Raw genomic sequence first — 27002 nt, 5'->3', positions numbered from 1 at the left:
CGAAGGAATCGCTCGAGTTCAGTTAACATCCAAGGGATCGATCACTCAGATCAGCAACGTAGCTAGTGCGATTGGTCGGGTTCAGTTAGCCAACGCCTCGCATACATGCGCGTACACGAGAGAAACACGCAAACCACAGTGCATCGCTCGGCTCCGACCACCCAATGTAACCGGGAACTCCCCTATATTTTCCTCGCCTTCACTTCTACCATGATTTTTCCTTCATGGGAGGCCCAAAGAATGTCATACAGGTGCGTCTCCGGCCCACCCAGGACGAAAAGCCCATTTTCTGTCATGATTTTTTGTCATACAAGTAGGAGCCCACCAAATCTATGATGATACATGTTTTTGTCACAATTATCGTCATAGAAGTGTCATCGCATGACAGAAAAACTTTTCGTTCGGGCCAAAATGTCACGGATGTGTCTTTTTTGTAGTGCTCCCTCCAAGCTATTTGAGTTTATATTCCACCGAGAGAAAAACGCAGAGCCGAAAAATTAGAGAGTGGTCTAGCTTCACTGGAATCTAAGTCTAGTATGCTCCGCCTATTACTCTTGAGAACTGTCAACTCTCTAGACGGTTAGGTGTCAAGTTCTTCAGTGACCAAGAGTAATTATGGTCCATGAAGACAAATTATGTGAAGGTTTGGATATTATCTCAAGCATCTACCACGAGTAATCGACACTGGTTGACGAATTAATTGTCGGGGAGAACAGAAGGAAGAGGGTTTATCTTCTATGTTCAATCACAAGTTCCTCCAACCAGACGTAGCACTTTTGCAGAAGAATGAACTGGTCAAATAAATACCCTATCATCATCGAGCATCACTGGTCACCTCTATACCCTATTTACTTTCAGTACTCTGTCTTGAATTATGGTTAGACCATGTGATTGTCTCTCGATGTATGCTTTAGTTTTCCTTCGATAGTTTTCATTCCTAGACTTGTTCCTGTCTAGTTACTTCCATTGTTGTGTCTGAGATATTTGAAGTTTCCCGAAAGAAAATTTAAATCACACCCCCTCCTCTGGTATACATATTTCATTCCTACATCCCCTCTCCATCAGACGGTGGTGCCGTGGTGGTGTCCTCTCCCCTGTTACCTATCCCTCTCCTCAATTGCGACATACGAAGATGGCGAGGAGCCTCTCCGCGATGCCCGCCCAGTTTCTATAGTGGAGGTGCCACCTCATGGTCCCCCTAGCACCAGCAGCCATGAATATGGATTCCTCCGGTGCGAAGGACGTGGTGCCCGCTCTATTAAAGAAAGTGGGATCTGGCCTTCCATTTTTTAGATAGGGCAAAGAAAGTGGCAGAGGTGCTCGCAGGAAAACACGGTGATGGAAGCAGCACTACTCTAGCCAAAGGGGCTCAATGAGATGGAGCTCGAGGAGGACAAGCACGTTCTCTTCCGCTCAGTCTACCCTTCCCACGACGATGAGCGGTGGCGTGGGGAAGCGGCGGGGCGCTTCAAGGAGGAGTGGCTGGGGAAGTGTCGAGCGAGCATGTTGCCAACATGGGATGACTCGTAGTTGAACGGTTGTCGCAAGAGTAGATGGCAGAGTACCATCGCAAGCTCTGGTACCACGAGCACCTCTTGGCCCTGGTGGTATTACAAGCCGCCCATGACCAGGCATGGGATGAGCTTTGGAAGGACCATACCAAGAGGAGGCAGCAGCTGGAAGGGAGGATGAGGTAGCAGTGATGACGTCAACCACCAACGACGTCATCATCCTCTCCTTGGACTCTGGCAGCAGGGACTTGGACGGCGGTCCAGAAGCTAATCTTCTCTTATTGTATTACCTTTAATTTTGGTTCTTTTAGGATATATTTTGCTTTAACTAGTTGAGATTAGCTCAAATTTGATAGGGTCATCATCCTCTGAATTAATGGCAACTTGTAGTTAAGGAGTTTATGTTTATATATATCATTTCCAGTATTTTTTATGAAGTGCATAATCATATGGCATATGATGAAAAATACGGGAAAGATCGAGTTTGAAATTGTGATTTTTAGGGGGTCAGATTTTGAGGATTGTTTACAAACGAGGCTCCCAAGTCGTAATACACTGGGTTTTATAGAAGCAGGTTTTTGGGAGTTCAATTTGGCGGCTGCTACCGATCAATCGGCTGATAACAGCCAAAATTAAGCCGCCTCGACCACCGTTTGATCTGCCCAAATCTGACGTCTCCTAGCAGTTTCGGTGGGCAGAGCGCGGAAAAGTCGGATGCGATGATTGGCATGTTTTCACGGCCTTGGGGCGTTTGGGACCACTCAAATAGCTGCTCACACATACACACGGTACGAACCTTGCTTGTGATTCGCAAAGCAACATGCGATGGTCAGGTGGCTGGGCCCCATCGCATAAAACAACTCCCCAACAAAGTGTTAAAATAAACAATCTTATGCAACGCAATTTCTTTACAAGATTGCAATGAGGTATACACCGTAGAAATAAAGGAAAAAGCATAAAAAAATTGCAATGGATCTAGCAAGTATTTACAAAGGTCGTGATAAACGAGTAGTGACTCACACGCAGGAAGAAGTTTGTTACAGTTGGGCCGTCCGGCTTAGTTGCACTGCTATAAAGCTAACGTCGACCGGCGTGGAGCTTCGGTGGAGGGGCTTTTCAGTTTTGGCTGCCGACCCCGGTAGCATGTCACGCCCCTCTTGCAACAATAGTAACTGTTCCTTGCGGCAGTGGAGGTCCTCTCTTGCAGCGTTTTGCACCTTGCTCGCAGCAACATCAATCAACCATTGCAGTGTCACATGTCTCGACCACAACAACGACGATCGACCATTGCAGCGTTGTGCGTCTGCAACAAGGACTACCGGCCATTGCAACGTCATGCGTCCTCAGCAATGACAACCGGCCATTGCGGCGTCATGCATATCCGGTCCTTGCAGCGTCATGCGTTACGATCGCAACAACAACGCCCGATCATTGGAGCGTCGCGCGTCTGCAGCAGTGACAACCAGCCATTGCAGCATCGTGCACCCGATCGCAATGACAATGGCCGGTCGTTGCAGCGTTATGTGTTTCGATCACATCAACGACGACCAGTCCTTTGAGCACCGCGCGCCCGCAGCAATGACAACCGACCGTTGCAGCATCGTGCATCCCATAGTAGCGACAACGACCGGTCCTTGCATCATCCTGCGTTCCGACCGCAACAACGATGACCGGTCATTGCAGCATCCTGCGTTCCGACCGCAACAACGATGACCGGTCCTTGCAGCATCTTGCGTTTCGACCGCAACAATGATGACCGGTCCTTGCAGCGCCGCGTGTCCCACTCTCAGCAACTACGACCAACCATTGCAGCATCGCGCGCATTGATCACAACAATGACGACTCACCATTGCAGTGCCACGTGTTCATACGCAACAACTACGACTGACTATTGCAGCATGGCACATCCCGATCACGACAAGGACGGCAGCATTGCGCTACCTACTCACAGCAGCGAAGCGTGGCCATCACAGATGCCCGCAATAATTATTTTTGCTAGTAGAGGACACGCCTACTCTGTCTTTAGAAGAATGGACGCAATAATTACTTCTCAAGTAATACCCCATCAAGGGACTAGTAGCAAAGCAACTGGTACATGTTGATGCAAACATCACCACGTCATACGTAGTAGCAAAAAGTACCAGGCGTTGAATTTAAAAATGAAATGTACTAGTACAGGCGTCGTAGTAGTGGGGACCCGTATCATGCACAGAAGCCTGCATGCGGCGCTCTCATCACGGTACACACGCGAGTGGAATCGAACGGTGGAGTGGGCGGCTGATGCCATGCAAGAAATCAATCGGTTGATTATAACCTTTTCCCGTTCAATTTTAGTGTTCGGGTTCGTAAGAGAATGGTACTGAAACTGAAACGTTTGCCATCGCGAGGTCGTCGTTGAATTTCCTCCATGGACTTGCGATGCATTGCTGCTGCCGCTCTTGGCATTCAAAGCTAACTGATACGTAAGTCAAGGCCGATTAATAACAGTCGTTATATACTGCCGATTACTGTCTAATATCTTCATCCAAAATGCACACTGAAAAAAACTAGAGCATAATGCTACTGCATTGCATAGCATAAAAGAATTATCATGAAGGCAGGAAGCCTGCATACCCCATTAAGCATCTTCAATATCCAAAATCAGAACAAGAGAGTGAATCCAAGTGGCGCTCAAGCAAAACCAACAACACAACGAAGCAACTGCTCACACCCTATTGAGTGAGTCTAACACATAATTCTATCTCCGACAAAGAGCAAAAACAGCATTGTAAATCCTTCTCAGCTCAGGATCACCTCTCTTCTTGATCAAACTGTGGGCACACCTAGCATTCCTCGTGCTTTAGCCAACCCCAGCTGAAGCATCCTCGGCGCACTTTCTTTTTTGGAGCCAGATTCCTGGGCCTCGATCTCTAAGGGCTTAGGGCTGCGGCTACCTGACCCTTTGCTCTCGATATCATCAGTTCCCGTGTCGCGATCGGCTCCACCATGGGCGACATTGGCTTCAGCTCCACCATGGGCACCATTGGCTTCAGCTCCACCATGGGCAACATTGGCTTCAGCTCCACCATGGGCGGTGGCCTTGAATTGAACCAGTATAATGGTCAAATTCTCCTTTGAGCCCTCGCGCAGGCATGAATCAAGAAGTTTTTCACAGATGGTTCCCGGATCTTTCTCCTCCTGCGTTGATCACGCAATATGTCAGAAGCAATAGGAACGACAATTCCATGAGAAAATGAAAATCAACCCAGGCATAGAATATATAATAGGTACCAAGTATTAGCATGCGTGGAGTCATTCCTTGAACAACATTATGCTACCCAATAAATTTTTCTTCATCCAGTAGGATGTTTATTTTAAATACAGTATCACTCCTAGTTACAAGCAGATTTTTTTTAAGAAGAAAGAAGACTCACCGATTGCAAGCATTGGTGTACAAAATTAACCACCTGCCGACTTGTCATGACATCCCTGCAGAAAAAAAAACAAGAAGTGTGTAACTTTGTTATGGTAATATATAGTACAAACGAAATTATATTAGTACGAAACAAGGGAACAAAATTATGTCCCTTTGAAATAGTGGCTGCATATCAGATCGTGGTGACTGGTAAGGTGGCCTTGCTCACTTATTAGTTTTAGCATTCTTCTGAATGAAAAGAAAACTTGGCACAACTCCTATTGGAATAAATCTTTCATTAAGCACTAAGTTGGTTAAGAAGAGGAAGCAAACATACCAATCTGTCATCTCCAAATAGAAAATCAACATTGTACGGAACCATCAAATTTAATTAATTCTGTACACACTACAGAGAACTAGTTAACCTAGGAATTGGCAAATGTTGCTTCTTTCACTAACTTGAACTCGGGAAACAATTTAATATCCTACAGTTCGAGAAATGGAAAACTGAATTCCACATCACGATGAAGAAACTCAGACCATTGTAGTAAGTACCAGGCAGATCAAACTTAACTAAACCAAAATGTTATAAACATCTGGTGATAAATACTAATGAAGCCTACCATGAAACAAGCACGAAAAAATAGTAATTGGGAGTAAGTTCACTATAGATCAAGTATTGTACTTAGAATTAAGTCATAATGAAACAGCCTCTTATGTTATTTTTAGCTCAGACTTACCAGATACCTGCACTTGCTATAACAAAAAATTGAGTATCATTTGTTATCGGCACCTAGAAAAACAAAAGTTCATTTCCATAAGACCACACCTATCAGAAACAAATGTACACAGAGCTTAACCAATAGAGTTGCAAACGTACATCACATATGTCTGGACAACATGTCACCATTTGATCTTGACGCGACAAAGTCAGGTCCTGCTTGAACTGAAAATCACCTGAGATGTATGAAGTCAAAATGCCCATCAGCAATGAATAGATTGTACACACAAATGTCAGCGAAATAAAATAAAGAATATACCAATCGATCTGGATATGTGTAATATTCCCTCAATGCGATGGATGCCCAACTTCATGTCAGCCATAACTTTCTTTGGGATATCATCCATGCGCACTTGTCCTCCTGCCTTTTCAATTCTCTTCCTTTCATGTCGGTAGTTTGGTTTGTGATCCATCGAGAGATCAATTGCCTTGCCATAAAAATTTGATGTAGGAAAACTGTCAAGCACCACTTGAATGCCTTGATTATGACATAATAGTATTGCCCCACATGACCGTTCACTATACCTGACCATTCCTTGAGATCACACAACGGGAATCGCCCACATTTGCAACATAGATACGGTTGCCCCTGATGACAGCCACGCATGCTGTGCTTCCTTCATGTAGAGGGGGCAGATAAGGTGCCTGAAGAACAAATTCCAAACTGAGATACACTACGCAAAAGAGTCAAAACCGAATGGAAAATTAGGCTATAAAGAAAGAAGCAGCGAGTGCCGCCATCAGGGAGGGAATTGGTCGATGTGCCCTTCGATAAAAGAAGCAAACAATGTAACGTCAAAATCAAACACAGGAAAAGGGTTATTTGTCATGCGGTATCTCCGTTTTAAAAACATCCAGTATCACCTTGGGGAGCCAGTTAGCACCACAAACATCAGTCCATAGCCACCTTATCAAATTTCTGATGTCAGGAGAATAAGCCAAGTCCCTCCTCCATTCATCTGATTCTTGCAACTTCTCATCAATGCTGTAACAAGCATACAATAATTGCATTTTCAACATCAACACATCCAACGAGAAGTAACTTATTTAGCAATTGCATCTATGTAGAGAATGGGTACAACATTGGTACTTTCTCAAACACCAACATAGCATTGTCCCGTCCACCTTTCAATATTGTAAAGGAAGTGCATATATATGGGTGCCAATTATGTGAACATATATGTAGAGACACTTAACGATGTCTCTTGTGTAGGCCATATTTGATCATATTGTGTAATGAAATTTCAAATATTTCCATTTTATAGTTAAAATCTATAATTGTTTAAATGTCATGCCTCTGCCGATATCGTAAACGCCCCAACACATGTTCCATATATGGCTCTCCATACTTGCCTAAAATGTAGAGTACATGATTTAATCATCTAAATAACCTGGAATACACATTCTTCAATGCGCCAGGCAGATTGAGGACATAGCTTGGATCCTTTTTAAGCTCTTCATGAAACTTCCTCGAACAATAAGATGCTACTTCCGCTCCTAAGAGAAAAAAGATTCAACTCAACAAACATACATAACAGAAAACAAGGGTTGAATCAAACACACTCATGTACAAACTCATGCAAAACAGTGTAAAAATCATCACAAGCTCATGTGTGATACAGTAATAGAAAATGTGTGTATCGCTGTACAGAAAACTCACTGAAGTTCTGAGCATAGTAGTGCTAACATACCACCCTCCAACTCCTTTCCCAAAAACAGATCAAATAAATGTTTGGCCCCTCACAATTTATATTTAATTGACAGCTCATAATTATAATAAATAATGCACATTCAAAGCATATGCATGAATAGTGTAATACACAGATGCACATGAAACGTATCTTTGGATAACTATTAATTCTATTAGATTACTATAATAACTTCTTTTATTATGTTCTAAGAGTATCAGAATAGATATCAAACCTCCATGGCCATCATAAACACCAAAGAATAATGTGGGCGCATAATCAAGTAGATGTACGTGAGATGCCCACTGCAAACAAGACAGGTAAGAATCAAATTCAATACTGTAATGGCAAACAAAATCGATAATACATAGACCTATCATCTCAATGATTCTCTAAAGTACTGAATTAGAACTTACAGTAGCTTCCATTTCATCACGGCACCCTTGCATAGATGATGCCCCATACCTGGTTACGTCATTCTCTGCTCTTCGAGTACGCTTATATGTTATTGCCTTCCCCATTGCCGGGTCACACTGCTGAAAGATTCAGTACAAAATATAACATGGAAATCCTTATCAGCGAAAACTAATTACTTGTAAACTAAATGTACTAACACAACTTGGATTTAAGAGCCCCTGGGTGGATATAATCAGAAAAAAATGCATAAACAGTACACAATTCAGGGCTTTCACCGAATATAATCCAGCTGAATCAAACTAATACATGATTTACAGTCAACATCGCCAAATAACTCAGGCCGGCACACTCGAAGTGAGAGTAGAACTAAGCCCAGAGTTTGGAAGAAGAAACCAATATAGAACAAAGGAACCCTCTTTTGGATGAGAAGGATCAGGCATATTGAAGATCAAGGAAGAAAAAACAGGGGGATGGATTGAGAACTTCAATTAGCAGTATGAGAGCGGAAGGACGAACGGAGCGGGCAGATTGGGAACAAAGGAGAGTGCGAATCCACATGCTGCAAAGGGGGAAAACCGTGATTTTTGGACACCATAATAGTCTAGTTGCCCTTGCCACGAACAACGGCAACAGGAGCGATAAGGGGATCCAGTTCCAATGGAGAAGCGCGTAGGAACAGAGATCCCCGTTGTGCTCGTGACACTCCAACAACGAACCCACAATGAGCCGCCGCCCCAGGAACTAATAGAAGATTAGAACCCACCAGAAAAAAAAAGATGCGGAAGAGAGCGAAACGGGGATCGACGGTGGATTCGGCCGCTCTGTAGCCTCCTCTTCTCCCGGGAACTCGCCACCGAATGCAAGATGAAAAGCAGCAGCAGCAAAAAGGAACTAAATACAATGGAAGAGATTGAAATCACCACGGAGTTTCGGTGCTGTTTAGCCTCCCCGTCCACAAACTTGAAAAGGTTAACGCATCGCAAGAAACAGGCGATAGGAACAGGGGTTGGACCCAAATCTTCAGGCAAAAAGAAAAGAGGTAATATCACTGGTAGTCACTAAACTTGCGTTGGATGTGCAGTTTAGTGCTACAACTTTAAAAATACGGATTTCCGATCAGTTAACTTGCGTCTAGGTTCATATACGGTCACTCTCGTTGACTGCCCGCGTATTTACCGATGACATGGCATGCCACACAAGCAGAGGCCCACTGTCAGTGACACATGCCATTTCAAGGAGTCGCATGCGTGGTGTTTTTGCACAGACCTCCCTGCACTTATTTTCTTTTGCACAAAAATGTCCTTGCTGACAGTGGCCCCACCAAAACCCGGTCACCAGCGTGTTTATATAGCGTGCGTCGAGGGCGGGAAATAACACTGTGGCGAGCGGGCTAATGGCGGGAAATGGCTTTGGAAGAAGTACTGGATGGCGGGAATGAGCTTGCGAAAGTGGGAGTAGTCACGGGTGTCGCCGGCGCGTATCTCTTACATCTGTCAGACGTACGGGCGGCGGAGCAAAGGAAAGAGATGGTACAAATAGTTGGTACAAAAGACTTGAGTACACGTAACTGAACAAATTAGTCTCACTGCCCGAGTGGCTAGATGGTGTGGGTTGTTGCTAGCACGGTCTGGGTTCGAATCCCAGGCCACTCATTTTTTTGGTTTATGACTGAACATATCTGAAGAATGTATTTGAGCATAAAAATGTCAGTAAAACAATGAAAAAAGCAGGCCACTTTTTTGGGCATATGACAGTAAGCATATGTGCAGACTCAGTTTAGCTTATGGCTATGAATATATCTGCAGAATGTATTTGAGCATAAAAATGTCAGTAAAACAATGAAAAAAGCAGGCCACTTTTTTGGGCATATGACAGTAAGCATATGTGCAAACTCAGTTTAGCTTATGGCTATGAATATATCTGCAGAATGTATTTGAGCATAAAAATCTCAGTAAAACAATTCAAAAAGCAGACCACAAGCCACTTTTTTGGGCATATGACAGTAAGCATATGTGTAGACTCAGTATAGCTTATGGCTATGAACATATCTGCAGAATGTATTTGAGCATAAAAATCTCAGTAAAACAATTCAAAAAGCAGGCCACTCTTTTTGGGCATATAACAGAAAACATATGTGCAGACTCAATTTAGCTTATGGCTGTGAACATATCTGCAGAATGTATTTGAGCATAAAAATCTCGGTAAAACAATTCAAAAAGCAGGCCACTCTTTTTGGGCATATGACAGAAAACATATGTGCAGACTGATTTTGGGCATATGACAGTAAACATATGTGCAAACTGATTTTGGGCATATGACAGTAAACATATGTCATAGCTCCAAACTGGGAGAAGTAGCGAACAAAATCCATACTAAACAGGGAAATTAGTACTGACAAAAGCATGGTTCATTTGTCATGTAAACCTAAGCAGAACAAGGTCTTTTTTCCTGATTTACCCCAACAAAAGGAGCAGTTCATTCATGAACTATTCTACACAAAAGTTCATTCATGAACTTCATCACTTGGTCATCCAACTACAGAGATAGGAAATCATGCATGTCCTGAGGCCAGCCATCTCCAAACAGGCCATCTTGGGGTGCATTTTGGCTCACAAGTACCTCTTCTTCTCCCTGCATAAAAAGTGGTGGTTGCTGGCTGCTTTGTCCATCATTTCCAAAAAGCAAGTTGTAGAATCCTGGAGCAGCAGCCCTTGCTCCTCTGGGAGGATTACTTCCACTTGGGTAATTGCCACCTCTAGTTGCACTTGGAGCAGTTCCTCCCCTTGTTGCATTGCTTACTATTCTGCCTCCCCTTGTTGCATTGCTTGCACTTCTTCCTCCCCTTCTTGCATTGGTACCACTTCTACCACCCCTTGTTGCATTTCTTGCACTTCTTCCTCCTCTTGTTGCATTGTTTCCACTTGTTCCTCCTCTCACCCTGCCCCTGGACATGGCTGTTGTCACCCTGCCTATAGGGATTGTGTCCCTAGCATTAGCAATAAAGCTAGACTCAGGCAGGGGACCAAAGTCCATAGGTGCAGGGTATGTAAATTTTTCCTGCCAATATAGTTAACAGATAACATATCATATGAGCAATTGTTAATTCAGAAAAAAAATATTCCAAAAAGAACCAACACTGCATATTTTACCCTTTCCTGCATCTTGTAAACCATAGAATCTGGAGTTTGTGTTGGATCAAACTGTGGGTAAACTCTGTGTGGCATAATGTTCTACAGAAGTACAAGTAATATATCAATGCACAGAAGTACAAGTAATATATCAATGTACAAGAAAAGATGTAAGAAACTTACAGCAATTATGCTTGGATCATCGTATTCTTCTTCTGATTCCCCAGGTGCTTCCTCGGTAGGTGGTTGATTCACGTGTTTGTAATGCCCTTTCTTGTTATGATCAGCGCCCCCACAAACAGAGCAATGCATGCTAACACCATGCTTGGTCAACTTCCTAACTCCTTTCTTATCCTTCTTCTCCTCTGGATCTTTTTTCCTACTTTTCTTGGGCCTGCCCATTACTTTGGTGTATATGGGTGGAAAAACAGGATTGCCACGCATCTTTTCCCATTCCTCTGGATCCCTCATTGGCCTCATATTGAAGCCATAGCACTTCTTGTACTCCTCAACAGTGTAGCATGAATGGACCATGCTCTCAGGCTCAATTCTCTCATGCCTAAAACAAGCAATTGCATGATGACAAGGTATACCAGACAATTCCCACCTTTTGCAGTTACAGCTCAACATGTTCAGATCAACAATGTAAGTGTTGTTTAATGAGATAATCTTGAATACACCTCTTCCATACTCCCTCACCCTGCAATTTTTTGCCCACTCAACATACTTGTCCAGCTTCTTCTGTATCTTGGGGCAAAGCCTGCCTGTCCACTTTTCTGCCTCCCTTTGCTTACCAACCATCCTATTTGAAATCTTCCAGAAGATGTAATCCAGCGTTGATTTAATTGGCAACTCTCTACCATCCAAAATGTAGCTACAAATATGTGTTCACACAATCAATGAAAGCAAATGCAACAGAAATCAAGCAATACATCATACTTGCAAACAATGAAACTAACCTGTTAAACACCTCACACATGTTATTCAGCAATATATCACACTTGCAGAAAGGGTCAAAGAAAGCTTTGATCCAAGTTCTTGGGGACAAGTTCTCAACCCAATTGAATGCTGCAAAGTTGTGATCTCTCATCTTATCCATGTTTCTGGTGTAGGCAGCTTCATTAGTGGATCTTGCTATGGCCCAGAGGTCATTCTTCAGTTGTTCACCCTTGTGTACTTTGTGGAAATTTTGGTAAATGTGCCTAACACAGTTCCTATGTTCTGAATCAGGGAAAACTTTCTTCACAGCATTCGTCAAACCCTACAACAACATAAACATCACTTAAAATATAATGATATTCTGTCGAGCTATCGAGCTAAAATCGAGCGAGCCAACATTGGCTCAAGATCGGCTTGTTTCTTGGTCGAGCTACATAAAGTGTTCAAACTCAGCTCGTTTCTTTTCGAGTCGATCTCGAGCGGTTCACGAGCCTCGAGCTTTTCTTGCATCCTAGTTCCAGAACTTTGGAATAGAACATTTTACAAATAAAAGAACAAAAAAACTATGACTCACCTTCTGTCTGTCACTCATAATGGTGAACGTTGATGTATTGATTATATTCAGGTCATCCTTCAAAGAGGCTAGAAACCACTCCCAACTGTGTGTTGACTCCACTTCACATATGCCAAATGCTATAGGGAAGATACAATCATTTGGATCAATCCCAACTGCTGTCAATATATTCCCCTTATATCTTGCTTTGATGTGACAACCATCAAGGAAAATTATTGGTCTGCAGCCCTTCAAAAAACCCCTCTTACATGCATCATAAGACCAGTACAATGTTGAGAAGTGGTCCTTTGTGACCTTGGCCTTGTCTTCAAACACTTCCTTTGTGCACAAGAAAAATAGGCTCCCTGGATTGCTCCCTCTCAACTCCTGCCCATAGTCCCATAAAGTGTTGTATTGATCATCATCTTCTCCCCTGATTTCTTTAACGGCTGCTCTTCTTGCCCTTCCCAACTTACTCCTGTGAGCAACTAAGTTAAATTCTTGTTCCACCTTCTCTGAAAATTTCAGTAAGGGCATTTTCTCATTGCCTCTGAACTCTTCTCTGAACTGTTTAGTAAGAAAGGGAGCAGTAAGCACTTTCAGATCCCAAGCTTTGGTGCAAGTATGTTTGTCAGTATACTTCTTGATCTGAATGCTGCTGGATCTGTTGTCCTTGCCTGCCTTCAAGTACCAAGTACAATCATCCTTGCATACTGCCTCTAATGACCTGTTAGTATTCCTGAGCTTCCTCACCTTCACTCTATTTCTGACACTGTATGCATTGAGAGCATGTCTCAGCTCTATCATGTCTGCAAATACCATACCTAGCTTAAACACTGGTGCATTCAGGTCTGTGGTAGGGTTGAAAACACTGAATTTATGCTTCAACTTATCTTTCTCTTCTCTTGACATATTCAAATGACTGTCCTCCAGTGCATCTTCTGGGAGTTCTGCTTCATAGTCAGAAAATTCAGTCTTCTCTCTGTGGTCATCTACATTTTTGTCAACATGTGCATCAAACAGGTCATCGTCACCATCTTGCACATCAAAGTCACTCTCATAAAAATCCTCATCTGTTAACTCATCCTGAACATCACCCTCTTCTTCACTGCTCTGACCATGCTCCTCTCCTTGCTCTTCCTCCACTGCAGCTGTAAACCCAGAACTAGATCCTTCACCATATGACATCCTCCTCTTTGTTTTCCTTGATACATTCTGTCTTGGACTCTTTCCTTTCGCTGAGCAGCTAACATTTTCTTTTCCATTGTGTTTTGTGGGAGTAATGACCTTAGGCAGTTCTATCACTCCAGTAATCAAAACATCATCATCTGATGACTGCAAAGTTTCACCATGATCTACTACAAGCAGTAGGTTCTTGTGCTCTGTTGTTGCAATAATCATAAGAACAATATCTGCATCACATTGCGTAAGCTTAAGCCCATCAGCAACGGTCTTCCCTGGTTGGCACCAATACACATCTAATTTGGAGGCTTCCATGTCATGTCCCAGTTGTGAAAGAAAATCCTTGATCCATAACATTGACCATGTGTCACTCTCACACATGTCAAACCAGTCAACCTCATAATCCATGTAAGTCTTGTTGCTCTCACTCCCACAGAACAAACCCTTGTGGTGGATCTGAACACTACACAAGCCATCAAAATCACCTGCATTGTGAAAATAAAAAAATTCAGTAAGTAGGGTACGTCGAATTTACTGAAGAAAAATTCAGTTAACAAGTAAATAAGTACAACACAAGTTCAACAGCTAATTATCCATTATAGTACACATTTTGAGTACATTTTTAGTACACGCATTCAACAGCTAATTATCCATTACAGTACCAATAGAGCACACAATCTTAAAAAAACAGAGTACACGCATTCAGTGTCAAAAAAATTCAGTTAACTGCATGCAGTTTCTGAAATTCAGAGTACACACATTTAGTGTCAAAAAATTCAGTTAACTGCATGCAGTTTCTGAAATTCAGAGTAAACACATTTAGTGTCAAAAATTTCAGTAACTACATGCACTTTCTGAAATTCAGAAGTTCAGTTAACTTCTTGCCCTTCCCAGTACAAACATCAGACATTTTTCAACTATATAATCTAACCAAACAGGGGACCTAGACCTTCCCAAACCCTAGTTCGATTTGCAAACAGCGGGCCTGGACCTTCAAAATCCAATCCGTCCTTTCAAGATCGGTTAAGAACAACGCGTCCATACGAGAAACTATCAAAGATAATGGCCATAACACATGAACCCTAGATACGCGAAACGGGGCAGGAAGAAGACGACCAGGAGCAGATGAGAGAAACAAGACGGAGGAGAGCAGGGAGGGGTGGGGGCAGACGTACCATACGACGGCGCAGCTTCGCCCGGACGTCGACGACGCGGTTCATTCATCGCCTCTGACGACAGCCGCCGTCAAGCACCGCCTCCTCCGCCTCCGCCTCTGTTTGATCGGGAAACGAAGCGGTGGGGAGTTAGAATGAATGGCCAGAGATATTGGGGTACCGTTCCGCAAATATGCACGGTTGGCTTGCTCCCGCCCTTGCAGGGACATTTTTGCGCAAAAGAAAATAAGTGCAGGGGGTCTGTACAAAAACACCACGCACGCGACTCCTTGAAACGGCCTGTGTCACTGACAGTGGGCCTCTGCTTGCGTGGCATGCCATGTCATCGGCGAATACGCAGGCAGTCAACGAGAGTGACCGTATATGAACCTAAACGCAAGTTAACTGACCAAAAATCCGTATTTTTAAAGTTGTAGCACTAAACTGCACATCCAACGCAAGTTTAGTGACTACCAGTGATATTACCTCAAAAGAAAATAAGAATCGAGATTCAGGCGCGCGGCTAGCCCGCTGCTCCACCACATGAGCGACCAAGGAAGAACAGAGCCGGCGGCGACGAGGAGATTCTTACCTAGGGCGTTTGGATTTCTCTGGGGATTGGTTCGATGTGCGCACAAACTCAGAGAAGGAAAATGAATGCTGCGTAAATTATGGGGAAGGGGGAGGGAGTAGTGGCTGGTCTCTATCCTCACTTTCTCCGGAGGGTAAATGGCAGTCAAGCAGGGTCAAAAGGAAGTCAGAGGAAAGGAGGGAGGCAGGCGCGGAAAACGAAGGAGAAGAACCGAAGATTTCGGGATGGCCCTGCGGAGTAGGGCGCGCGTGAAGCGTCCTCCGCCGCCGTTCTGTCATGCGGTACTCGGTACTATACCTGGCCATGGAAAACCCGGCCCGACCCGGCCCGGCCGGCCCAGCCCGACGCTGCCCCCGGGCCGGGCTCGAGCCTAGATTCTGAGCCCGAAGGCCGGGCCGGGCCAGGCCTGGGCCCGTTGTTTTTGCATTTCTCTGAAGGTCGGGTGGGGCCGGCCCGAAGCCCGACAGGCTTTTACGTGTTCGGGCCAGGCTTGGGCCCAAAAAACAGACCCGATGGCCGGGTCGGGCCGGGCTCGGGCCTGGATTTTTTTCGTCGGGCTTGGCTAGGCCCGGCCCGAAGCCCCGCCCGGCCCGAGGTATGGCCAGGTATACTCTGTACCGACCGGCAACATGCACGGTTTACTCGTTGGACTTACGGAGTGTTTTGTTTATAGGGACTCATTGGTGTAGGATTTAAAAAAATTTGTTTTAGTCTCATCTAAACCAAATAGAAGAGACTTATACAGATTTAAAGTGGGTATTTGAGATTTATGAAAAAAGACCTTGAGGGAGAGTCTTATTGAGACTTTTAGTTGTAACATGGTCTTCTTTTAGCCCATGTTTAGTCCTAGAAACCAAACAGGTAGGGACTTTTTAGGGCCTAGTGACTTTTTAGTTGGGACTAAAAAAGTCTTAAGACTTATGAACCAAAAGTTTGCGATTTCTAAAAAAAGAAACTTCTTCGTCTGCAGTTATTAAAACCAAGAAAAAAAATAGCACCCTTAGCAAAATAGCGTCGGCCTTGGAATATATTTTGTTTTTTGAAAAAGCTTTCGATCTATTTATCCTCAATCATGACAGTACAACGAACACCCGAAATAAAAATTGCATCTAGATCCGCAGACCACCTAGCGATGATATAAGCACTGAAACGAGCCGAAGGCATGCCGCTGTCATCGCCCCTCCATCGCCGAAATCGGGCAAAACTTGTTGTAATAGACACTCCGGAAGTCGTTGTGCTAAGGCCCCATAGGACCAGCACACCAAAACAGCAACCGCCGCCGATGAAGAATAACGTAGGTCAAAAGGATCCAACCGAAAACACACGAACAACGACGAGATCCGAGCAAATCCACCAAAGACAGATCCGCCGGAGACACACCTCCACACACCCACCAACGATGCTAAACACATCGCCAGAATAGGGACTAGGTGAGTAGACCTTTATTCCATTTTCAGAAAGCTGTCGCCGTCTCGCCTTCCTAAGCAGGACACAAACCCTAACAAGATAAAAAAAAGACTAAAAATGGAGCCCTCACGCCGGCCCTTGCCAGGATCCACCGTGCGTCCATGGCCTTGGGCCAGCGAAGACAAGGCGGACCTGCGTCGGCGCCTACAAGTCTTGGCAACGATCACAGTCATTCAAACACGTTTTGACGGACTCGCTATCATCAATCATCGGTAGGTTTAACAGAAAAATCTGGTTGTATACATCGTCGGCCTTGGAATATGTTATTATATGCTAATAGCGAGATTTTGTACATCGATTTATTTAGTGAGGCAATTTCCATAACATTATAGTGTACTATTAGTGACGCTATAACGCGCTATTTTTTTCATTGATTAAAAAGAATAACTAGGTTAAAAAAGGGTAGCTGGATGGTGTGCTACAAAAAATATTAAAATGATTTATACTGACCAGTTGAAATGTTCAGTCACTCCATGCGCCACACTCAAACGAATAGCTGTAGAGATTTATATCATCTATTAAAATGATTTATACTGACCAGTTACAAAAGGATAGCTGGATGGTGTGCTCTTCGTTTGAAATGATCTATACTGACCAGTTGAAATGTTGCAGCTGATTGAAAACCAAACTGCTGTGCAGCCGAAACTGCACGCACGACATACAGCCGGCAATCATATCCAACGATGCACCAGTGCTGCTGCCATGCACCGTATGGTGTAATTTCAGCGTCATCCACAAATCATGTGTATAAAATCAGTGCTGGATTGAAAAAGTTTAAGCCAAGTTAATAGTACAAGATTCCTCTACAGCAGTATATAGTGATTTGATTATATGTAGGACTGGAACCTGGTCCCGTTTCTCGGACAGAAAGAAGGCTATGGTGCTCTCATCCCGTCCTATGAGATTCCTTCTGCCAAGACATGGCAGCACCTGCTAGACACACTGCAATTTTAAGTACACCATGCAACTTCTCAGCACGCTTGCGGTCCACGATTCTTGTCCCCTCGTCAGCCGTGCTCCATGGCCGGTCTGCACGGCACCCAGCAGTGGGAGTGAACCGGCTGATGGGGTAGGTGTTGGGTGCCTCGATCGCAACGTGGACACAGCTCGCCGGCACGCTTGGGCACATCGCTTGGCCTCCACGAGCGACAAGCGCCACCGTGATGATCTCGACGACGGAGATGGCCATAGCGGCGGCCCCGCCGTGGTTGAGGCTGTCCGTGCCCGAGGCGTGGGTTCGGCAGAGCGCGAGCAAGCCGGCAGCGGGTCTATACGTGGTGGAGATAGCGCGGATTTCACACGTGGTGAGTATGAAAAGTGCTCCTTTTTTAACCATGTACTCCATGTGGTGAGTATAGTGTTTTTTGTGTAATCACCAATAAATTAAGCTGTAGCACAATCATCTTTCCACAATAATAAAAGAACAGTCCTTTGTGGTGTCTCCTCTATATCTAGCAGTTTGGTTTTGAAATCTATCACAGCGCATTTGCACCTTTATAAGGCAACTCAAACGCCGATCCTTAAGAGTATTTCCAACGGCAACTCTATTTTAGACACCATAAATTTGTTGAAGTAAAATTTCAAGCATCAAAACATAATTTTTAGGGCACTCGAAAATCTTCATCTTCAACAGCTGCCCTAACATAGGGCACTTCAAACTTTTTTTTAATATCTAAACATAGTTCACTTTAAATATTTAAAGTTTTAAACATCTAAACATTGCATATATTAAACGAACATTCGAACTACTAGATCATCCTAACATTACTACCATCTACTCCATGGACACCCTACATGTTGTTCCAGTCGATGTCGTTGGACTCGTCACTTTCATTGCCGGGCTCAACCTCGTCGTTGGACTGAAGCTTGACCACACCAAAGGGGCCAGCTTCATTCTCCGTCTTGCGCCTGCCTTCTTGGGCTCGTTGTCCCTCTTCCAACAAAACTCCATCTCTGCCTGCACGAGGTGCGGGTTGTCCCTCGCGAACCTCGCCATCGTCGCCTCATCCCTCTCCCGGGTGTCCCTCTGCCCGAGGACGATGTGGGTCTCCCTCATGGTTGGGCGGGACTCAATGGTCGTCGGTGGCCCGATGAACTCCACATCTGCCTGCGTCTCGATCTCCAGGAAGTTGATCTCCTGGTCAAGCTTTGTCTCAACTAGGTCATGGCCAATACAGACGCATTGAGTCCCGCACTAGATAAAAAGATGGGGCATGAGGTTTGCGGCGCTGCAAACTTTGCATGTTCTCCCAGGCATGCTATTACCTCCGTCTTGATTTATCAGACCTCTTCGTATTTTATGCCTAAATTTGACCATAGATTTAACTGACAAAATGTTAATGCATGTTATCGAAAGTATCACTGTATTCGTATTTGGATATAGGTTGCAATGATACTATTTTTTGGGACATGCATTAACATTTTGCTAACTAAATTCATGGTCAAAATTTGGCATAGAATACTAAGGAGACCAATAAATCAGGATGGAGATAGTATGTGGCAACCTTCGCCCACTCGAAGGTGTGGAGCCAATACCGACGGTCTTTTTATTTGGTGACTCATGGGAAAATATAACAGTGCTCCCAACGTTTAAGTGCTCCCATGCGCCAATGCCTAAAAATCATTTTTTAATGTTTGAAAAAAATTTAATTTTTCTGTGAATGTTCGCAAGACATATATCTGCATTTTACCCCTACAAATTTTAGAACCAAACTCAAATATATATTGAGAAACAAAAAAAAGAGAAATCCTGATGGGAATAGTATCATTCTAGCTTTTGTTTTCTTGTGACACTATTCATGTTGATTTTTTTATATAAATGTATATTTTGAGTTTGGATCTCAATTTTTTAGAGGTTATGGATACATGTCTTGTGAACATTCATAAAAGAATTCACTCATAATTTTTTGAAACATCTGAAATTGCTTTATTTTGACATTGGAGCATGGGAGCAGTCGATATTCTCCTGGTGATAGGTGACTCATTTTGAATGGACAAATTAGCAATTGTACATGGGTATCAACTATCATGTGAAGTATGGTATCATGTGATATTTTCCGATGCGGGCTGGTCAGACAACAGCGATGACTAAACAGGCTCCCCTTGCTCGTGTCGCAGGCAGAGTTTATATAAAGAGAAATAGATGAGCTACAAATACTACGCCACAGCCTTCCGCAAAAAAGAAAATAAAAGTATGCCACAGCCTTTCTAAAACCCAACGGCTAATCCGTCGACATATCACAGAGCAATGAGCAATGCAGCGCGGCGCAGACGCGACACCCAGCACAGTGCGGTACATGCACGGCTAGACAAGGCATTGTACAGCTGAGCTAGAGTAGCTGTCCTCGCTCGCAGGCGTCGTGACGGCCGAGCAGCAGAGGCATGGCACTGCCAGAGCAGGGCGGACGCAATGTGGCAGAGCCTTCCTTCCGGTCACTTCCATGGCATCCACCAACGCTTTTACAGGCTAGTTGATCAATTAAGTTCTGGTTTTACTATTACGGTAGTATACGTGCCAATTGTTACTGCTATAAGATTACCTGGGTATTTTCGACATTTTCCTCATTGGGTTATTCTTTTCCGGCTGGGTATATTTCTGTTTGAGGTTGCTTTGGCTCACTGGGCATCTGTGTGTTTTGTAAAGTTCCCAAGACTTCAGTCCGTTCGTATATATACGTACCACAATACCAACCAAAGCGTTGAACTCATGTTCACATGGATCGCATCTTCTCCTGCTCTTTATGGCCGTGCACCTCCATAGTCCATCCGGCCTTCCTGAATGCGCACGCCGCCATGCAATCCGACCATGGCGGCGCCATCGGCCACCCCACGTCGGACGGCGCTGCAATGGTCTGGCAACCAAAGCTCCACCTCCACGGCCGGCTAGGGGCACCGCATCCTATGAGCCAGAGTGGATCGACCTCGTCGACGACAATTCAGCCGTGGTAGTAAAGGAGCGACTTGCCATACCATTGCGGCGCCATCGGCCACCCCACTTTCCCTATCTTGATAGCCGCGCTGCTGTAGCAGTTTGATGCATGCATGTGCTTGTAGCGGCCACCCAATCTGATGGTCAAGTAGCGCTGAGCTGTAGCGTGCATGCATCCTCGGCAGGAGAAGGAAGACAGAACGAGACAGGAGAGGGTAGGGGCAAGAAAAAGAAGAGACTAGGAAAGAAGGGGAACATCCATATGGATTTTCAATTCGGATTCACGGTCTGCAAGTCACTGCCAAACCACTGTTAAACTGTTAATGTATGATTGGCTTTAACTGGACCAGAATCCTAGTTCGCATGAATTAGTATATTTTCCAAGCAGAACCGGCATTAGGTTACAACCAAGGTTTGGATCCCAAATAGACATTTTCTCTACCACATGAAACATGTGGTAAGCAATCCAAACAATTCAAAAAAAAGTAGACATTTTCTCTCGCAGGGCACCGAAATTCTCGGTTATCGCGGTAACCGCAAAATGCCAGAAAAATTTCGTACGGAATTTAAAATTTGAATTGAAATTCAATTTTTCTTATCATACTATATCTTAGTTCTGACCCCTATCTTTCTCTTGCCTTCGGATCGAGGTATCGAATCCCACCGTCGCCTTATTTTTTCCGCTTATCTCCCTTTTTACACTGAAAAAGGATGGTAGTAAGGGAAGGGACGATACTCAAACCCGCGACCAAACGAATTGATGGGGAAGCACGCACATACCAATAGACCTCAGCTGCCTATCCGTTTTCTATGAGTTCCAGTTGTATTTAACCAGACTTTGAACGTTTAAATTCAAAATTTTCAAAAAGTTTTGATTTTTTTGCTCGGTACTTAGATTTCTCGTGGGGTAACGAGAAACTTGATTACCGCCCGGTATCCGAATATTTCGCTCAGTACCTAAAACCATGGTTACAACACGAAACGTGTAGATAATTTCACGTTGATCATCACAGTGTACTCATTTTCTTGATTTGGTAAAGCGGATCAATATTTATAGCTTAAAACAAATATGTCCATTACCGGTCTCAAAGTTTGAATTAAATAGGGGAAACTAGGAAGGGACTAGGGACTTTTTAGTCTCTGGAAACAAACAAGGAGGGACTTTTTAGGGACTATAGACTTTTTAGTTGGGACTAAAAAAAGTCTTAGGACTTATGAACCAAACAGGGCTTCAGTATCATGCCAAGGGCCATAACTAAACTTGTACTCTATATTTACCTCATGGTCATCAATGGGTTAGTTCTAAGGTAGCTTTACACAGGTTTTGACTGGCAGTAAAGAGCTACTTTGTTGTTTCATCACTGGTATTAAGGCAAGTGAATGGTGACCTTGTTATATGGTTGCCCATTGTTGGGTTTTTTCTGTTGCTAGCCGTTCTTGTGGTTCGGTTCCTTTTTTATTGGAATATTGTGATTGGATATTTGTTAACCTAGCGCGGTGAGAACCGTCGCACATGCACTACTCTGTATAGTTGGTGAATTTCGTCGCATGTGCACTACTCTGTTGTGCTAGATCCAGGTCAGTGAGAACCTTTACAACATGATTAGTCAACGTCGTGTGTGAATTGTCCGTAATGCTCATTGCTCAGTGTGGGTTCCAGGGGTGTTGGATTCTAAATCGTTTGCCTTAAAGGGACTTGATGTTTGAATGGTGTATTTCTATGACTTGTGAATTACTGTTCTTAAGGCTCTAGATTGTACTTGGCTGAGTAATGGTTTATTCACTCTTGCTTCTGTTTTGTTGGTTTTTATTTGGTTATGTGCTTGAAATAGCTGCAATGCATGGGTGGGAGTCCCAAAATATGTCTCCAAGGGCATCACGACAATTATTGTTGCCAATATTGTGCACATTCTAGTAGATCACATTGACATTAGGCTGCACCATTAATGAAACCAAGAGGGCACAAGAAGTCAGTCGATAGCAGATACATGGTGGGCAACACAACAAAAGACGAAGAGTGGACGCGTAGTGAAGAGTCAGAGAGCCTCGAGCAAATGAGGGAGACCATCATATTCATTGTACATTCCTCCAGAGTGTTGGGGAGGACTACGTAGTTTGCTGCAAAAGCAGGCTCGATTATACTGTGGAGAGGAGCATCACCGATGCGTTGAAGCTTTGTTTCCTAGACGCAATCAACGGTAACATATGTGTCTTGAACGATGTCACAAAGGAGAACACAACGTTGGCTGGTAAGGGTCTTTTGTGGTCTATTGTCCGCCTAGGAGGCCAGTCACACATTCAAGAAGATCACCTTGACGTTAGGTTGAACCATTAATGAACCCCCAAAGGCACAACTCATCGGTCGATCGAATATGCGTGGTGGCGAAGCACGACAAACATGCAGAGTGGAGGTGCAGTGAAGATTAAATATAGATGACACACTTGCTAATAGGAATGAGACCCTCTAACATAGCCAAAATTATGACATAGGGAATTCTAATTCAAATTCATCGTTCGTGCGCCATGCAACATCAAATAAGCAACACTCATGGGTGCATGACTCAATCGTCCAAGAACTGTGATGTGGCTCAGTCAGTCGAGTGTGCACCAACGTAAAAGTCCGTTGCTGGATGAATTAAGGACGAGCTGATTGTGGATGAATGAAGGACGAGCTGCTCTTCATACCAAGGAAGAAGCCTATGGCCGTTGGCCTTAGGTAGGATATTAAATGCACATTGGTAGTAGAATATTAATTGAACACTGATAGTAGATAGTTATTAATCGTGCGTTAATGGTTAGCTTTGACATTTGTATTAGGTATGATATTAATTGCGTGCTAAACATGTCGGGTGCCCAACACACTGGGTGCTCAACATGGATAAATCTAGGTCGTTGGATTGACATGGTTTGATAGCTGAGATTAGTTGGATCTCTCCCTTTGGGTGTTTTTCTATTAGTATAAAGTTTTAAAATTTATGAACATTTATTCAAAATTGGAAACATGATTCAAATTTATGAATAGTTCTTTAGAATTTGTGATTTTTTAAAAATTTATAAAGACTTTTTTATCTGCGATATGTTTAATTCATGAGAATTGTTAAAATTGTGAACCTTTTCATTTATATGTTTCTAAACATTCATAAACATTTATAAAACTGCGATCATTTACAAATTTGCAATAAATAAGAATAAAATTTGTGAATATTTTAAAATTCATGGATATTTAGGAAAATTCTTGAACAGTTTTTAGAATTAATGAATATTTTAAATTTCGTGAACACCTTTTAAAAATTCATTAAGATCTATAAAATTAACAAATATTTTAAAAATTCTTGCGTAATGTTTCTAAATAATGAATTCGTGAACTCTTTTTCAAATTTGTGACCATTTTTTTACAGTCATGAACATTTTGAAAAACTCTAATTTCAAATTGATGAATGTTATTTTATTAAGTATAAAATCATGTAAGATTGGATTTTTTTCATAAATGTGGAAAATAAAAAAATCGAGATAATAAAGCAGAAATCGAAAAAAAAATGTACAGTGGTAATTAGGTCAACCCGCCTAGAAAAGCAACGATAGCGACACGGCCGCCGGCCGCCTAGCGTGACGTGTGTGTGTGTGTGTGTGTGTGTGTGTTTTTATGATTCTCGGCCTAGCGATGTGGCTAAAATGAACATGCAAACTTGCTCTAGGACACGATAGGAGCCAGAATCCAATTACGGCTTTGTATCGTTGGAAGACAGAGATGACTCCTCCCGACTCGATCTGGGATTCCCTCCAGGCCGAGCCTACATATATATAGACAGACATGATAGCCTCATATATATACGTCGACAATGGGTGCCACCGCGAGCCGAGCGGCACCGATGGCGAGCGTGGTGACGGTTCCCAGGTACTCCAAGCTGGTGCGGTCGCCTGACGTGCTGACTGTGGGCACACTCTTGTTCCGCGACCTCTACTGGGACGTCGAAGTGAAGCCGATGGGTTTCGACGAGGACGGCCTAGCGGAGGACTTGGTCGTCTCGGTCTCCATCAACCGCGGGCTGCACACACTCGATTCGGCCGTCGGCACCTATATCTCAATCGAAATTCTCGACGCCACCGGCAATCACACCGTCTTCCACAATGAGAGCGACCTGGCAACCATACAAGAACCCAACAAGTGCTTCATGTTGTGCCTATGCGTGAGCAGGAGGGAGCTGGAGGCGTCGTCGTACGTGTCCACCCGCTACGATGAGTTCACCCTCAGGTGCACCCTGGAGAAGAAGCAGCCGCAAAAAGAGCGGTCGCCCCTCCTCGGAAACTTGTTCAAATCCAACGCCGTATTCTCTAAAAAATCCAAGGCCGTCTTGGAGCCACCAGAGGCCGCCATGGCCGGGTCCCACACGCTTACCATCGGCAGCGTCTCCGAGCTCAGGGCGGCGCTCCATGACGGGGAGTGCGCCTACTCCACGCACTTCAACGTGGGCGGGAGCACATGGTACCTCAAATTCTGCCCCAGATCGTACGAATGGACCTTCTTGTACCTCGTCTGCACAAACAAGGCGGACGAGATGCCGGCAACGACAGCGGAGTTCAGCTTTCAGCTCAAGGGGGCGGTGAACTTTGAGTCCAGGAAGATGAGACACACGTTCGACCGTGACAATGATGACTTCTACTGCCAGTTGGAGCAAATTGGTGTGTTGCCCATGCACGACGACCGCCTCGTTGTAACGTGCTACCTCGCCGTTATCATGTCAGAAGAGATTCCAACCGCCGTCAGCAGCGAATTAGTTCGGACTTCTACTCGGGGCCATGCATGCCTAGCTAGTTTACGTTGCAGAAGGCAGGTCCATGCAAAACTAGTATAGCTTTACATGCAACCAAACTCATTTGTAGTTTACCGAATACTCCCTCCCTTTCGGTTTATAACTATCAATTCAAAAATCTCATTAACCAAGATAGATGATGAATGGTGGAATCATTTTTGTAGTTTGCAAAAGTACTCAATTAATGAGTTTGTTTTTATCAAGAAATTGTGGTTTCTCATGTATTGTAATGCATGAATGCATGACAAATAAATGACCCAAAACCTTTACATGCATTGGTTAGTTTTCTCTTAATCCTGGCATGCAACAGTTTAATGCATGTTAAAATTGATCATGTGAGTGAGAGCAATAAAATTAGACTTATAAAATGGGAAAATATTTTCTTAAAGATGCCCAATAAACAGGAAGGGAGGGAGTTGCTAGTCAGCTACGATGTTCTACAAAAGCAGTCAGTACAATGCTATATAAAAGCAGTTACACCTTATTTTTTTCCGAAACTAACACAAAAAATGGGAATACTTTTGTTTTGTACTGCCTCCGTATGGGTTTACTATTCTTCATCGTACTTTGGGTCAATATTTGATCGCATATTAGATTATCAAAATGTTACTAATGCCTATCATGAAAAATTATATTGTTGGATCTGTATTTGAATGTAGTTTTCAATGATATATATTCTATTTTCTACGCATAACCGATATTTTATAAGTTAAAATCATGATTAAAATATAAACTAAAATACGAGCGGATTAGTAGACTAGGACGGAGGTAGCACTACCTACATTTTTTTTATATAAAAGCAGTTAGGGCATCTCTAACGCCGATCATCAAAACCATCATAAATGTCTGACCCGTATGGTCTAGACATGTTTTGCCCTTTGACAACATGCATCAAACGTTTGCGGATTGGGCCAAACATCCAAAATCGCATAAACCGAAAGCAAACTGGTAGGAGGTTTGCAGGCTTCCGAACATCCACCACATAGGCACCCGTCTGAGCAGTCCCACCCAAAAGCCTCGATGCGTGTTTCGCTCTAGAAGCATAGCCGCGTATTCATGCCACTCCTCCACATCGCGTAGGGCGGATGCGACTGGACGACCGCCTATCACATTCATGACGGTCAGACCAACTGAATGGAGGCTGACCGAAGCCACTTGAATCGAACACGGTGATCGAGAAGCTTGCCTCGGCTGCCCGCATTGTAAGGCTAGGGTTTGTTACTCTACTTCTACTCTATCAGATATTGAGATTGGATCGAGTATTCATCCTATTGTGGTAACTTGCAATATTATCAAATTCTTTTACCTAAGCTCTATGCTTGTTGGTTATTCCCTTCTCATGCGTGAGTAATCCTTCATAGGCATGGGAGATGTAGGGGAATCATGAGATTCATTTGTGCATATTCCATAGGGCGTTATTTATGAAACAAGCTTCATGATTCTTTATTAATTTGTTT

The 27002-nt window shown here is 43.7% G+C and overlaps 3 protein-coding genes across 3 annotated transcripts; 1 reads left to right on the top strand and 2 right to left on the bottom strand.

The window, feature by feature from the left end:
- Window positions 1–4949: 4949 nt before the first annotated feature.
- Window positions 4950–7895, bottom strand: LOC125531031 (putative protein phosphatase 2C 21). Its single transcript, XM_087537596.1, has 8 exons — window positions 7791–7895; window positions 7610–7679; window positions 7078–7183; window positions 6551–6671; window positions 6212–6331; window positions 5946–6114; window positions 5786–5862; window positions 4950–4979 (listed from the first exon to the last, which is right to left on the bottom strand). The coding sequence occupies exons 1-8, from the start codon at window positions 7893–7895 to the stop codon at window positions 4950–4952; spliced, it is 798 nt and encodes a 265-aa protein (XP_087393722.1).
- A 2025-nt stretch (window positions 7896–9920) lies between these two features.
- On the bottom strand, window positions 9921–14817 carry LOC147962103 (uncharacterized). The gene is made up of 6 exons (XM_087534821.1): window positions 14769–14817; window positions 12433–14078; window positions 11879–12180; window positions 11103–11793; window positions 10941–11021; window positions 9921–10848 (listed from the first exon to the last, which is right to left on the bottom strand). Exons 1-6 carry the CDS (start codon window positions 14815–14817, stop codon window positions 10327–10329), a joined length of 3291 nt encoding a protein of 1096 aa, XP_087390947.1. The 3' UTR covers window positions 9921–10326.
- A 9756-nt stretch (window positions 14818–24573) lies between these two features.
- Window positions 24574–25587, top strand: LOC147962102 (uncharacterized). The gene has a single exon (XM_087534055.1). It carries the CDS (start codon window positions 24574–24576, stop codon window positions 25585–25587), a length of 1014 nt encoding a protein of 337 aa, XP_087390181.1.
- Window positions 25588–27002: the final 1415 nt, after the last annotated feature.

The sequence above is a fragment of the Triticum urartu genome, chromosome 7A (genome assembly GCF_056163025.1).
Source record: "Triticum urartu cultivar PI428250 chromosome 7A, HENAU_Tu73, whole genome shotgun sequence".
Taxonomy (NCBI): domain Eukaryota; kingdom Viridiplantae; phylum Streptophyta; class Magnoliopsida; order Poales; family Poaceae; genus Triticum; species Triticum urartu.
This window is presented reverse-complemented; position numbering and strand designations above follow the sequence as displayed.